This window comes from Oculina patagonica, chromosome 10 (assembly GCF_052425735.1).
Source record: "Oculina patagonica isolate OP01 chromosome 10, crgOcupat, whole genome shotgun sequence".
Taxonomy (NCBI): Eukaryota; Metazoa; Cnidaria; class Anthozoa; order Scleractinia; family Oculinidae; genus Oculina; species Oculina patagonica.
Window position 1 is genome coordinate 13,574,007 of NC_135767.1, and position 15,607 is coordinate 13,589,613.

At 37.6% G+C, this 15,607-nt stretch overlaps 1 protein-coding gene and 1 long non-coding RNA gene across 2 annotated transcripts; both read left to right on the top strand.

Moving 5' to 3' along the window:
* The first annotated feature begins 453 nt into the window (after positions 1-453).
* LOC144628444 (QRFP-like peptide receptor) lies at positions 454-6,201 on the top strand. Its single transcript, XM_078486533.1, has 2 exons — positions 454-576; positions 5,111-6,201. The coding sequence occupies exon 2, from the start codon at positions 5,155-5,157 to the stop codon at positions 6,199-6,201; it is 1,047 nt and encodes a 348-aa protein (XP_078342659.1). The 5' UTR covers positions 454-576; positions 5,111-5,154.
* A 5,394-nt stretch (positions 6,202-11,595) lies between these two features.
* Positions 11,596-14,622, top strand: LOC144629262 (uncharacterized). Its single transcript, XR_013566330.1, has 3 exons — positions 11,596-11,754; positions 12,013-12,158; positions 13,079-14,622. It is a non-coding gene; the product is annotated as an uncharacterized LOC144629262 (long non-coding RNA).
* Positions 14,623-15,607: the final 985 nt, after the last annotated feature.

Below are 15,607 nucleotides of genomic sequence, written 5' to 3' on the forward strand. Positions count from 1 at the left end.
TTTATCGATCGTAAATAACCCTTAAAGAAAATGGGTGCCATAGCAAAAACATGTGGGACAGAAATGATAACCACCAAAAACTTTATTTCAACATTGTACTTGAGAAAAAATAACTGGTCGAGAAGGTTTGTAAGATTCCCTGAAAACAAAAGCAAGAGTTTATACACGATTTCAACAACAGCACCATTTTCCTGAAAAGCCTAGAGCAACAAACAACACTTAACACTTATATTTACATTTAGCAAATTGAATACCCATTGCCTTAAAAGGTTGTAATTAAGTCATAAAACCTTATAACCAGCTGGGAAATAGTAATTTAACCTGCTTTTAGTTCCATTTGTCGCATTGGCTTTAAATGAAATATATATTTTTTTTAATTCAAAGTGCCATATTTCATTAAAAGCTTTTCCTTTTTACCAGCCGTGCTTAATAATCGCTTGACGCGAACATGCTTTAATTTCAGCACGGTTGGAGTTTTTATGCCGAAGGAAAAACATATTACAAAATTGAACTGTTCCCGACAAATAGTCACTTTATTTGACGTCCCTGGCTAGGAAGAGATATATTCCAAAAAAGGTAAGGGGCATTTTACCTTTTATATAGGGTTATTGCACCTTAAATAAATTATCTAGAAACGCATAAGACGGGTCAGTAACGAAAGCCAACGTGTGAATTTCATTATACTTTAATTTTTTCATCGGGGAAAGGTGACACGCTATAAAATCAAATATTTAATGTCAGAATAGTGTCGCGCTTCCAGTGAACGCAAATGACTACCGATCAAAAAACTTTGCAGCGCGCCGTGTTCTAAATTTTGTGTCGCCACATTTAACCATCGAAAAGACCGATAGAGTATTTTAAATATTTTACCAGTTTCGATATTCCCAGCATGGGTTCTGTGTCTTTTTTATATTTTATTTTATATTTTTAACAGTGAGATTGCTCACGTGAAATCTCCACATTTCCAATAAGAACACTGTAGAGTTAAACAGGGAAATTATATCCTATTTTGAAATTATAACAAAAAACCTTATCGAGATAGATACCACGTTTTCTCAAGATTATAATGAGGTTAATGTTCTAACTTTTACATTGGTTCTAACTCTACATTAAAAGTGTCTTTGAGAAGTACTTTCATGGGCTTAGTTGTTAACTGTGCTGTACGGGGTGGTTCAAACTATACTGTCGTTTAAGTCTGTGTTTATTAAAGGAAAACCTATTGGTGGTTGCTCATTTATATGAATATTAATCAAATTCAGCTATTGAGCAATACTTTTGAATGATGTAGTCATTCTACTGTACAAGATGGTACGTTCATACGTAACTTTAACAACTCTTTAGCACGTGTGGCAAATTGACCACTACTTTCATGTGGTTTTGTTTGCTTTCAAGTTTCATAAAATGATAGAAAAGTTGGATTTCTTTTATTTTAATTTTACACTGATGAGTGGCTTCATGAAAGTAAAAAGATTACATCCACCTTAAGTGAAGCAAAGTGTTCTTTGTGTTTCGATAAATATGGAACATGATATCATAGAAAGAGGGTAGATTTTACGATAAAACTTCAAACTCTAGGGTACTTGAAAGCTGACGGTTATTAAGAACCAGACTTTTGTTGAATTTTACTTTCATTCGGATGTATTTTGGATTGTGTCACAACTTAGCATCTCGTTTAGTTTACAGTCGAATCTCCCGTCTCGTTATATATACGGTTCCTTGAAGGAGAAGTTGGATCATGTGGTTGCTTACCGTAGGTAAGAACAACAGAAATTTCACATCATCAGCCCTAACAGTGTTAGCCTGGGAGCAGGTTTTCGAGAGTTTGCTCGCGGGCTATAAAAGTGGTTTCGGTCGCCTAAGGGTAATAGTCACCGCGTTACAAGAGGTTCCGACTGTAGTATTTGGCCTTTTGGAAAAGTGGTCGTTTACCAACGGTGGTGCTTATTTACAAAAGACGATCGCCTATGACAGGAAGGCTCGACTGTATTAGTTTCAAATACTGCGCGTTCTTTTTTCATCGGCTAATAAAGTATTAAGAGACTTATACGATATCTGTAAGGGCGGTCTGTAAGAAACGGCTTGATCGTAGAAGAATGGATTTCGTTGTTTTTTTTCTTGTGTACTGTGAGACTTTCATCCGTTAATAATAGCAAACGCCACAGCGTGCACTATTGCGTTACGGACGCACGCCGGAGGTTTCTAAGCACGAAAAAAGCGTACTTGAGTAGTACGGATGAAAGATGGCCCAGTTTATTCTAAATATGACGTCACTATAAAAATATGTGACGTCAGTCTACTTACACGTCACCACCACAGAAAAATGCTGCTCAATAAACAATAAAACTTACTCGAGCACTGTCAATAAATATTGTCAACCTTTCGTCACGTGTACGTTATGCAAAATATACTTAAAGAATCGAATATCTCCATGTTTAAAGTCACTTTTCTGATGCAAATTTTAAGTTCTTTCAGAAACTTCTAAATAGCAATTTTCTAAGATAAATACGTAACAGGGAAGGATGGTTACCCCTGAGAAAGATTAGGACAGCCGTATACGATTGTTTTAAAAACAAATGTAAAGCATAAGATTTATCTAGCAACCTTTTTGGCATTTCAGGTGTTTTAGTATAGGATCACATATTTAAAGGGTTCCCAAATGTCCACTCAACTTAAAGTGGGTAAAGTTATGGTGGGTGAGGTGTGCGTTCTGGAAGTGTCGTAAGGGCAAAAAGAAAAATGAGTAAACAAACCAAAACTAGAGTTAACTTGATAGGCGTACGATTGTGCACTAGTCTAAGGGACCAGCAAACTGTAATGCAGCCACGTCAACCACAAGGTGTTGCAAAGAAAAATAAATAAATGAAGAAAAACAAAATAATTAAGGGGTTACGTTGAGAAAACAACAAACTGCGGTTCAGCTAAATCAATGACAAGGTAGTGCAAACTTTAATAAAATAAAATAAAACGGAAATAAACAACAAGATGGACATTGAAAGTTTATTAGCAAGATAATTAGCAATGGAAGGAAAGGGAGGGAAGAAGAAAGGGGAGAGGGGTGGGGTTATAATTAACACGTGTTAGGAATACGAAAGACAGAAAACGAAGGACAAACTTGAAGCAATTGGCTCAATGTTTTTCATGATTCGTCGTCCATGACAGAGCCCCTTCAAGTTCAGAATGTTTAGTGATGGTATGTAAATATGTTTGACACAAAAATGTATAAAGAGTGACTACGGCGAGCACACGAACAAATAAAGCGAGCTTAAAGGGAATATTTGCTTGCTAAAGATAAAGGAACTGATTAAATATGCTTACTCAAATAAATAAAAAATTGAAACTACACAGTTGCCTTTCATCACTTGGACATACCGTATCTAATCAAAATACTATTTCCATTACTTACAATTACTATATTATTCACTTAAGCGCTTTCGAATATAAATTAGCAGTTTCTAATTCATTGGAGACATACATGTAGTGTATTTACTTCCAAACATCTAGTGCTGAGTTTAATCTCTTACAATTCCTTCTTCGAGTTTTGTTTTGTTTTTTATTTTGTTTGCTTTTTTTCTTTTTTTCTTTTTTTTTTTGTACTGAAACATGTACCTTTGGTGATGTGGGAAAAAACCCTCGTATTAAGTCCGGAAGAACTGATGTCTTCCATTAAGCTTTGACAGACTTGAGTGGGATTTCGTCGGTTATGCAAATCCATGATAGAAAATTTCCGGAAAAGAAAGAGGCTAGACTACTTGTGGTTTGGTCGGGCACAGCATTAAGCGACAAATTGTATTGCTTTACATTAGGGTAAGTTGTTACTTCTAGTGTTAATATCTGTGGCATCTGCAGTTTGATTCACAATAAGCATTTTATTTTTTTTATTACATTCGCGGTGAGTATTGCATTAAGCGTTATAATTTTTTATTACGTTTTCGTTTAGAATTACATTTAGCGTTGTCAGTACACTTAGCAGTGACACTTCCCAAATTTGTCTCAAATATAATTTACTACAAAGGACAGAAGTGCAAGCAAAATCCCGGTTAAAGAAATTCACTCAATTCTTAAAATTAGCTTCGTTTTATCTGATAATAATTTTAACCTACGAACTCAGATAAAACGAACATGTGGTTGTCATCAAAGGATTCCATTTCCTTGCTTTCATTCGAGTTGCTGGCTGTTTGCAGCTGTTTGGGCAAAATATAAATATGACAAAACTGTGGGCTACAAACCGGGTTTTATCATATCGCTGATCTTCACCTTTTTATAGAATACTTCTACTTCATTGATAGAAAACAAACGAAAAAATACAGATTAATACAAAAATACAATGACCGGCGGTACAAATAAATATAAAGATAAATTAGTGATATAGTTACAGTTCGTTTTAATAGTGATTGCGCAATAGAATTTATCATTAGCAAAGAAAAAAAAGCTAAACGCAGAAATGAAAAAGGGTTTGTTGAGATATTATAAGACAATTGATGGCACGACCGAGGTTGGTACAATGGAAATGAGTTAGATAAAACAGCCGTAAAGCATGCAGTTATGATAGAGTGCTCAAACTTTCGTTTTAGTGTTACTGAATTTCGTATGTTAATTTGAGGTAAAGTAGAAATTCTAGATTCCTTCAATTGGTTCTCTGGTTCTCATATGACCGCCCCGATTTTTTCTAGCGCATCGATCGTTTGCAACTAATGAGACGATCAGCTGGGTTCTATATGATCGTCTTGATGGCCTGGTAAGAGCGAAGATTTACGAAAAACATTAATTTTAGCCCTAGATCCAGCGCAATGACAACCTTCAATGAAAGAAAAAACTTGTGGCCTCCTATCTTCTCAGTTTTGCAGTTTTACGGCGAAGAAGGGGAAGAAAAGGTTGAAGGATAAGAACACGGGCGATCCAAGCGATCGTGGTCGCCCCAAACGCCGCAGACGTTAGCGATCGTCTGTGTACTGTTCTCGTATAATCGCCCCCATCGCAAGAAAACTTTTTGAAGCGACAGAGGTGATTGAAACGATCGGGGCGATTATATAAGAGCCAGGCCTTAGATCACCATCGTAAAATTGAATTGTTATTCTAAATGGCGTTTTTGTTCCTTTTTTTCTTGTCATAGAGAAACCCCAGCCAAGATAAAAGAACACTGCAAACACCCCCGTAATGGAAGAAGACGGAAAAATTGCAATTACAGTTATCTACGGAGTGCTGTTTCTTGCAGCAATCCTCGGAAATGTTTTGGTTATTTATGTAGTGCTTAAACGACCTGGCATGAAGAGCCCTACAAACCTTCTGCTAGTAAACATGGCGATAGCGGACCTTCTTTTTGCTGTGTTTATGTACCCGTTTGTCCTTATTCGACTCTACGTGAGGGGGCTATGGATTGGAGGCGCCTTTGGGGAATTCTCCTGCCATGCCTTATTCTTCATGTCCCATTTACCAATTGCCGGTTCTACGACGACTCTGATCTTCATAGCGTTTGAGAGATTCTTTGCTATTATTTTCCCGTACAAGATAATCAAGATTTTCCGCAAAGTTTGGATCATTACGGTGATGATTTGGTTGAGCTCCGTGCTTCTAATGATTCCTGTAGGTATAGCAGCAGTCACTAAAGAAAAGAATGGAGAAACACACTGTGATCGTGACTGGTCTATATTGGGAGATCCTCTAATAGCACAACGGACATTTTATAACGCCACATTCGTGGCTATGTATGCAGTTCCTCTGCTTGTCATGGCCGTCCTTTACACTATCATCTGCCGCAAGCTCTGGAGGCGACGCGTGCCTGGCCGTGTGACGGCGCACGCGCAGCAAAATAGCATGCTCCACAAACGTCAAGTTGTCAGAATGCTCATCACCGTCGTCATCGTGTTTGCATTGTGTTGGCTTCCAACCCATGCACAGCACCTTATGATAAATTACTTTCCGGAAGTTCAAGCCCGCCTTTCCCTTACCGCCATGGTCTCGATGAATCTGATTGGTCACACCAACCCCGCAATAAACCCGTGTCTTCTGGTGGGACTCAATAACCGATATCGCAGCGAGTTTTTCAAGTTGTCTACCAGGCGTAGAGTGGCACCCTTGAACACGCTTCCAAGTCCAGCTGAAAATTTAATGCCGGAGCTTGGAACTCGAGAAACAAGACCCACGTCATCCACTGCAATAGCAACATCAAGGCCAGGAAGATGGATGCAGGTGGCCGCTCCATGATCAACTGTAGCTAATGCTCAGGGGAGTTGGGGGGGGGGGGGGGGGGTCACTCCCTTATATAAGCTATATGTGTGCATGTGTGTATAAGCTATATATGTGCATGTGCATGTGTACGCTAAAGGTATGATCTTTGAGCTGTTGTGATCCTAGCCTCGATTTCAGGGGATATCTGAAATTCAGGCTGTTGTGGTCTGAAATAGGTTATAGATTTTGACCATTTTGGTCTGAAAAAGGGTATGGTTTGTGAACTCATATCAGCAGTTGCTTATAATTCTTTGAAAGGACTATATTTACCATAGTTATTATTCAGCTGTGTAGAAGTGCGACTAAACTAATATTGCGATTTTCAAGTCCTTTGTAAATCTTAACGCAAGCCCAAGCGGTTTCTAGCTAGGAGCTGGTATGAATAAGTCTGAACGAATTTTGCTCCGAAATAAGCCGGTGAAGGGGTAAAAGGCGAACTGCATCCCCACCCGACCCGAACTTTTTAGCGAATCATTCGGATTCACTGAAGTCAAATCTTCAAAACAAAACGCAGAAAATTTACAAATTTTGAGGGGTGGGGTGTTCACTGTAGTCCCAGAAAACACTTGAGGCAATCCCGTACTCAGCTAAACTAGTTATTTTGATTTCACATTGAATAGTAGACACCGCGGTTAGGTGATCATTCATAGTATCTGTGTAACTTACACTTGTCAGATTGGAATTACGACTTGAATTCTTCAGAATCTATAGTATAATGATCTGTACCTTTGACGGAGTTTTCTTCCTTTTCTTCTATTAACCGAAATTTACTATTCACTCGAATTGTCACGTGTATGAGGTTATTATACGCATGGCCTATTGCACGCCTTGCAGGCCTCTGTACGCATTGCAGGCCTTTGTAACGTTTGTCAAAATAGAACTTAAATTTTAAAATAACTTAAATTTTGAACCATGAAAGAGCTTTAAAAAATTTAAATAAAAAGAGGTCCTATTATGCCTTTATGAGCAGGAACCCGGGCGGCTTTGTATATATCCCATTATTCATTATAATATAAGTTTCCTGATACATTTATACCGTAAAATTCCGGTTATAAGCCCTGGGCTTATACAACTTCGTAAGGGGTTTTGGGTGGGCTTATAAGCGGAGGGGCTTATATCCGGGAGGGCTTATAAGCGGAATGAAAAAAAAAAAAACGTTTCGAAACGAGCCACGGGAGCGTTGATCGAAATACGTTTTTACGTTAAAAACGCATAATAAAGCAACATTTAGCCCTGTTCAGTACTGTCATCCTTTAGAGGGGGGCTTATATCCGGAGGGGCTTATAATCGGGTGTATTTTTTTTTTGGTTTCCAGGTAGATGGGCCTATAACCGGGGGGCTTATAACCGGTATTTTACGGTATTTGAAGAAACCACAACATGAAGTAAGCTGACCCCTCTAAGCTAGTAGATGGACATGTTTCATGAAAAAAGTTATATATCGCTTTTAGTTGACACTGATTCAACTTGTTTCCAGGACAGAGGCCACAGAATGATAATTTCACTGTACTTGCTAAATTAGTCTTTATTTCTGCCCTCATCCCCTGCCTCACATAAAAGAAGTTGAATAAAACAAAAACATCAACAACAAAACAAACAAATAATTAACAAACAAAACCAGGAATTGTGTTATTTTACAATCCAATCTCTCAACATTTTGCGGGGGGTACCCCATAAGAAGTCACTTCTTTTGTTTTTACAATAGCAGGGTCCAGCTGCCTTTTTCATAAATTAATGGTTTAAAAGGCATGTAACAGGGTCCATGCATGTGGTGGCCGTTGACGCCGTTCATCTTATACTAGCTAAAAATACTAAATATTCGCAATTAAAATATAATAAACTATTGCATGCATTTAATAAAGTTACTTAATTGAAACTATAACAATTAAATGGTTATCTCATAACTACAGAGGCAAAGTTTGTATTATGTAATGCGCAAATACTGCTTAATTGAAAGTGTGGTCTACTGTCTGCACTAAAATCCTGGTTCTTTAAATTATAGCATCTTTCAGTAATAGAATGTTTGTACCAGCATTTGCAATTTTAGGTATCAGGTTTCAAATCCTATTAAATGTCATGCTTCAGTGGTAATGCTACATGCAGTTACAATAAATCCTAATGCTCTTGTAAAAAGAACAATGTTCACATTTATTATTTATAACTATTGAATGATAATTAAGAAGTTTTCATGATATTGGAAGATTAGGGACCGGTCATTATTTTGCTGGGTGGGAGGGAGGGCTAGTGCAAATAATGGAAGGCTATGATCAAGTTATCTTTACCCTCCCCTATTTTGAAGCACATTTTTTGCTGACCGTTCTCGCTCTTACCCACTCATATACCTGCCAACTCCCACGCCTTAGGCTTGAGTCTCACGCCTGCGAGTTGAAATCTTCGATCTCACGCCAACTCACGCTTACAAACTAATTTCTCACGCCTAGTGAAAACTGTGAGTTATTACATTGACCCAGAAAAAGTAGGCAGGTACACGGTCACCCCACTAAACCTTTATTGTGTCTCAAGTTTGCATAAATTTATGTGCCCCCCCCCCCCCCCCACCTGCCCCTTGTTTTTTCCCTGCATAAAAATCAGTGACCATCTTCCTTTTGCACCAGCCATCCCCACGCTCGGACGGAACCCCGATATAGCGATCTTCGATATAACGATATTCCCGATAAAACGATGAGAGTTTAGTGGACCGAACGTAAAATCCTCCCGATATAACGATATTATCAGTACACAGTCACATTTTTTATTTACAAAACATCGAATTTAATGCGTTAACATTACGGTAATCGAGTCATCTCTAACGTTTCTAAAACGAGCTTTGTACGATGATATACAAAAATGATACTGTGTTCTAAGCCTTCTTATCAAAATTATTCTCTTTATCCTCCTCTAATATGCAGTAAAAAGTACTTGTTAGGTTTACCCCGATAAAATGATACTTTCGGTTATTTTACGGCCATATCGTTATATCGGGAGTTTCGATATAACGATTCTTCGATATAACGATATTATTTTACTGCTCCCTTGGCATACCGTTACTATCGTTATATCGGGGTTCCACTGTAGTGACTGATCCCTTAATGGCAAGTCTTGATTACCTATTTCCGTTCATAGTCTTATCTCTACTAATGCAGGTTGAAATTCTTCGATTTACCATTCACACATCCAAAATTTACAATAAGCCAGTGGAAGCCTTGTCTTTGATCTGATTTCCTACAAATCATTATTCAAGCGACATGATATGCCAGATTTACTGCCAAATTTGGGTATGGTAATAAATATAAATATGGTACCTTAATATTTAGTCTCCCTCACAGCCGTTTTTAGGGTCGTCACATAGAGCAGTTTTCAATTGAGTGTCGTAAAACCAAAACCAAAGTAATACTCTGGCCAATCACAAAGGACACAGACAATCCAGTGAACCAATCAAATTCGAAGCAACTACATGAAGCCGGCACGAAGCGCGGGAAAACGTGCGCGAGCGAGTCACAATTGGTTTTGGTTTTAGTTCTGATTGGCTGAGAAAGTGGCGCGAGATTTTTAAGCCAATCACTAAGCGAAGCAATGCAAAACCAAAGCAAACGCAATTAACTTTCGACACTCAAGTGAAAACCGCTCTAATGCTCCTTGACGACACTAAAAACAGCTGTAAGGGAGACTACTTAATATTAGGCTTTAATTTATTATTACCTTTTTGTTATGCATTGGTGGCATACAGTGTATCAGTTTCGATTGGTCTCACCATCATCAGGGTTTTTGGCTTGCATGCCTCTTGCCAAAAATGAACCATGCTATGGCTGACTTGCCTAGCAATTGTTGCCGAAGCATTACCAAAGAGGTATGTGTACGCAGTACAGTTAGCTAATAAGTATTAATATGCGGCATTTGGTGGTCTTATAGTTAGGGTGCTGGACTCCAAATGAACGGGTCCCAACTTGAGCTCTGATCTAGGTCACTATGTTGTGTTCTTGGGCAATTAAGACACTTTACTCTCACAATGTCTCTGCGCCCGATTGTTCAAAGTGCGGATAACTTTATCCACTGGATAGCGACTTATCCGCTGGATAGGACTTATACGCTCTTTGAACAACCGGAGCCTGGTGGATAGTGAAGTGAATTTTGTATGACAGTTTTCTACTGGCATGGATAGCGATATATGCAGTGAATAGAATTATTCATCCTTTGAACAACTGGGCCCAGGTGTATAAATGGTGTATCACCTGGTATAATCATCGCCACGTTCCCTTGCTCTGGCGCCGTGTAAATCTCAGGTGCCAACACTCAACAGATGTTTGGAGAGTTTGGAATTACTCAATATATAAAACCTTACCATATGGCTGCAGGGTTCACACAAACTTATTGCAAATTTTCTGAGCTGCCTGTTGTGCTTGGATCAGGAAAGGCAAACAATAAGTGTATCATTTTCTTTTCCTTAATAATGCATGGCTCAATTTGACCTGTTACCATGCCCCCCCCCCCCCCCCCCCAGGGGGACACACTATCCTTGTTTTATGTACAAAATAAAAACAACAATATTGAAAAGTTATTTTCAATTTTCCCTGCCCCTACCCCTGGGACAAGACCGCTTCAAACAATTCCCCACCCACGAGCCCGAAGGGAAGAGCTTGTCCCGGGGGTTGCCCGAGGGGGGTTGGGGGGGGAAGAGATGGTAACAGGTCAAATTGAACCATGCTCAATTCAGTTGAACAATAATAAGGGGGGCCACTATGTCACATTACTGTACCCAAATTCGCTAGTAGCCAATCAGAAGCGCAATCTACTGTCCTGATATCCTACGATATCAAGTCACTGACCTGATATGCCACCATGTCACGGTCACTTCAGTTGAAGTAAAGTAGTGTTCCTGTGCGATGAATTGAAAAGAAGTTTTACCAATAAAAAAGAAGTTCGTCATTTAAATTTAGCGGTGTTTAGCGGTTGTAAAAAGAGAAAAACTTTCCCTCCAAAACTTGACTTGAGCGCGCTCACCAATTGCGCGATGTTGCCGACGAGTACCGAGCAGGCACGAGTCTAACCTACTCACCAAACCCCACGGATATCAGACAAATTAGAGTTTAAAGTAAGTGTTTTACTGCGTGCCGAATAGAGTGCGAGCTGGTACGATTTTCGATTCCTTTCACAGTACTCAGCAAAGATTATTTCCTCAGCATAAGGCACGTCGCTGATTAGATCGGTGATTTTCGGGCCTCCACCAAAATTTAAAACCCTGAGATTCTTCTTGGGCATTTTGGACTAAGCTTCGTGGAAACTTCGCATCATAAAGTGTGAACAGTCAAATAATCTCACGGTGGGCACAGAATGACTCAAAATCGCTCGCCATTCGTGTGACTAATCGCCATATTGGACGAGGTCTATTTTCGGCAGACTGGGTACGAATTTAGCGGAGCAGGAAATGACGTTTTTTAGCCCTTCCCAGAGGGCCCTATGAGGTCGGAAGCTCAATGCAAGGAAGCCATCTTTGAAGTAGAAGGAAAGAGCTTTAATTTGGTACCAAATAAAGGTAGGTTTCTCTGTTTTTGTAGACATCACGGCTTTGATATTTTAGCCGCTTCGTGTTCCAGTGCTTCTGAAATGAAAAGTGCCTTTTTTCGGCTCCATTCATTTCCGTCAGTTTCTGCTAAAACCTTTTGATTTTGCCATCATAGCATTAAGAGTACGTTAAATTTCGATCGTATGTTTTTAGTTTTTTAAGAAAGAAGCGTGCGCCTTCAGGGTTACTCGTGTTTAACGGTGTAATTTTGCGATTACCTTCGAACAGATATCAACTGTTCTAGAGACCAACTGGCCTGGCGTTTACCTACCTCCAGCTTTCTGGGTGTTTCTGCTAGTGAGAAAATGACACGAGAAGTATCCAAAGTTCGAAGGCAGTACTTTACTACAATTTAACTTGATTTTGTTTATCAGGTAAGCTCAATCTAATGTCTATTTACTATATAAACACCAGTGAAATACCAGGTGAGCTTTCGCGCAAAAAATTGATATCTTCACACGTAAAACATGCGGAGATAACCGTTACTATGGTTACATAATAAATCGCTTTCCAAGTTATAATAAATAGAATATTATTTGGCTGCTTAGAGATATGAAATTTCTCTTTGAGTTGAGTGTTGAAAAATATTCCACTTGTTCGCTTCCCTATAATTATTTCCCTGCTGAAATATTTTTCAGCACTCAAAGAGAAATTTTGTATCTTCGCACAGCCATGTTATAGTGAATTTTGTTTTAAAATATATCTTGTTTGCTGTGTTTATGAAATTTTGTTTTTATAAGCACAATTACAACAGTACACACACGATACCGTAAACTACTGTTTAAGAATAATCAATAAAGGTTATAGTACTGTAGTAGCCTTGAAATTTCTTTCCGGCAGGCTAAAAAAATGCAATTGCTTAAATTGCTCACACACTGAGAATCACATCATTTATTTCATCATTGTCTACAGTTCACATATATGTCTTTCGTATATTCACTATGTCAGTACTAATACTCTTAACTATATCAAAAGGGACCAAAAGAACATTCAGTTGTGATAATCAAAATTCCATAAATCATTTTCAATAACAGACATAGACTGATTGTTTAGATTTCTGTTGGCAATCAATAACAATAGATTGTCATATTGTTGCACCACTTCTATGTTAGCTAGATATGACCTAATCAGTTTTTAAAGGTTATGTTTTGCTCTTAATAGCCTTCTATAATTACACCATTGTGATTGCTTAACACTTTTTTTTCTATATGCATATGATGATATATGATTAACCCCACTACATTAGAAATGTGCCATTTTGATTCTTACTTTTTTTTTACTTTTCTGCATCTAGGAATTGACTGGGGAACCAAGCCAGGGTCACATCTACTGGAAGCTTGTTATTATTTTATTTAAACAGCATGCAACCGCATATTTTTTTAAATAATTTAACTGACGAGCTACTCTATGGGTGCCCATGATATTTCCCTTTGCTTTTCTCGTAAAATAAATTGCAAATATTTTCTGTAGTGTTTACAAGCTTTGATGGTTTTTATCAGAGTTTTCAATTTGATCAAGCAAATTTTGGTCAATTTCAGCTCTTCGCTTCAATCTTGAGATCTTTGATTTCTTCAGAAATACCCATAAAGAGGCTCATCACTTATCTTTCAAGCGAGCAAGTATTTTTTAACAGCAACATAGTGAATGTTTAAGCTGTCAACATATCAGATATTTTTGGTTTGGTTTATTAGACAACAGCTGTGTTAAAAATATAAGCTGTTACCGGTAATCACTTAGCACAAAAATAGATTACAGTGAATGTGTATGGTATAGAACAAGCTAGGTCATATATTTTTGGCTCAGGAATGGGGCTGTTGAATCTTAGCTTAATAAACTCAAAATAGTTAACGAGACAGCAGCTCTATTTGCATCTTAGCTTAATAAGCTCAAGATATTAGTTTAGACAGAAGCTCTATTTGAATCTTAGCTGAATAAGCTCAAGATATTTATTAAGACACAAGTTCTTTTTGGATCTTAGCCTAGCTCAGGATATTTACTAAGACAGTTGTATTATTTTAATCTTAGCTTAGCTCAAGATATTATTAAGACATCAACTCTATTTTTAATCGTTGATGTACTTTGAATATATTTTTAGCTTAGCATTATAGAATACAGTTGATGTGTGTACTGTAGATTTCATATTTATTAAGGCAACAGCTCTATTTAAAAAATTTAAGCTGATTGAATATATATTTTGTATATTTTAACTGAGCAGAATTTAATTAATAACAGAATACATTGAATGCAGTGTCTACTGTTGAACACATGTCAGTCATTTGCTTAAGATATAAATGCAACAGCTCTATTTGTAATTTATTATAGCTGTTTTTTATGTCTTTTTAACTTTGATTTATTTTATAACAGCTAAACAACTTAGCATTCTAGAATACAGAGGTTGTGTATTAATACAGTTGATCACAGGTCAGTCATTTAAGCTCGATCAATATATTTATTAACACAACAGCTCTTTCCATTTTTTTAACTTAGCATAATTTATTAGCATCAAACTACAGTGAATGGGTACTCTGTTGAAGACCGGTCAGACATTTTTGGCTCCATTTATTTTTTTGATTTTTTGAAATCTTGGCTATTCTTCAATTTTTGCTTAGTATTTCTTATGGTAAAAAAGGTAAAGTCTGTGTCCTAGCCAAGTGGCCCATTGCTTAGTATTTCTTATGACATACAGTGAATGTGAACACAGGTCAGATATTTTGAGCTTGCTATATATATATTTCTCAACAACATATTGATGTATGTGAAAGATAATATTTAAGGTTAAAAGCTGTTTCAGCACTTGAAGAAAAAATGGTTAACAAATATAAATTGAATTTTATCTTGTCTTGTAGTGATTATTTATAATTATGGGGAAATGGGGTATGACTTTTTTGTTATACCCACCCACAATGTCTGTTACGAAGCGCTTCTGAAGGCTTAAGGGTTCTCAAAAGCCCCCTAAAAACATTAAAAAGATACAAAAAAATTCTTTATTCTGATGTTGTTAACCCCTAAAGGTGGGTGTAAATATTTTTAGATTTTGGTATTTGTTAGGGATACTGCAATAACAACTATGGTTAGAATTATTCTAGCCATCGTTTTAGAATTTAAAGGCAGAGCTTTCATTTCTCTGACTATGGTATATATGTTGTTTAACTGACAAGCATTCTTGACCCCTTCATTTGGGAGACTCCCACAGTTGTCAAAACAGTATGATATTTTCATAACTTTAATAATTGTCATCTCAGCTAAACTATCCACTTCTTACTCGTAATTATTTATTCGTTTGCAGAAAAACACTACAAAGTAAAACCGTGCGAACAAAATGCCGCTATTTACACAAAATTTGGTGAACACCGTGATGATAAGGGGCAACTGCGACTCATGAAAAAAATGTTGTCCACAGCATAAGCTTAAGTACATACTCTCCAAAGTGAAAAGGGGATAGTTTGCCTTTGCTTAATTTGTACAGAAAATTCCAGTTCTTCTTTTCGGATGCCAGGACGGATACTCTACTGCCCGATTTTTTTTCCTGTCAAAGTCCGCTTGAGGTATTTGTTGACAACATATAAACGCTCTGTTTCATCAGAAAGGAGAGAAAAAAGCTGCTAAACTGGCCGTAATGTAGTGAAAGAAATTGTTTCTGCCTTTTGAGTTTTACCAAAGGACACAAATGGGGACAGAAAACCCATTTTGAGCTTTAGCTACTCTTATTATCACGGGAAAAAACTTTTGGAATATCGTCCATTTCACCAACTTCATCCACAGAGAGAGCCGCCATTTTGAAATAAGGCGCCAATACCGCGCGTAACCGCTGAACAAAATGAAT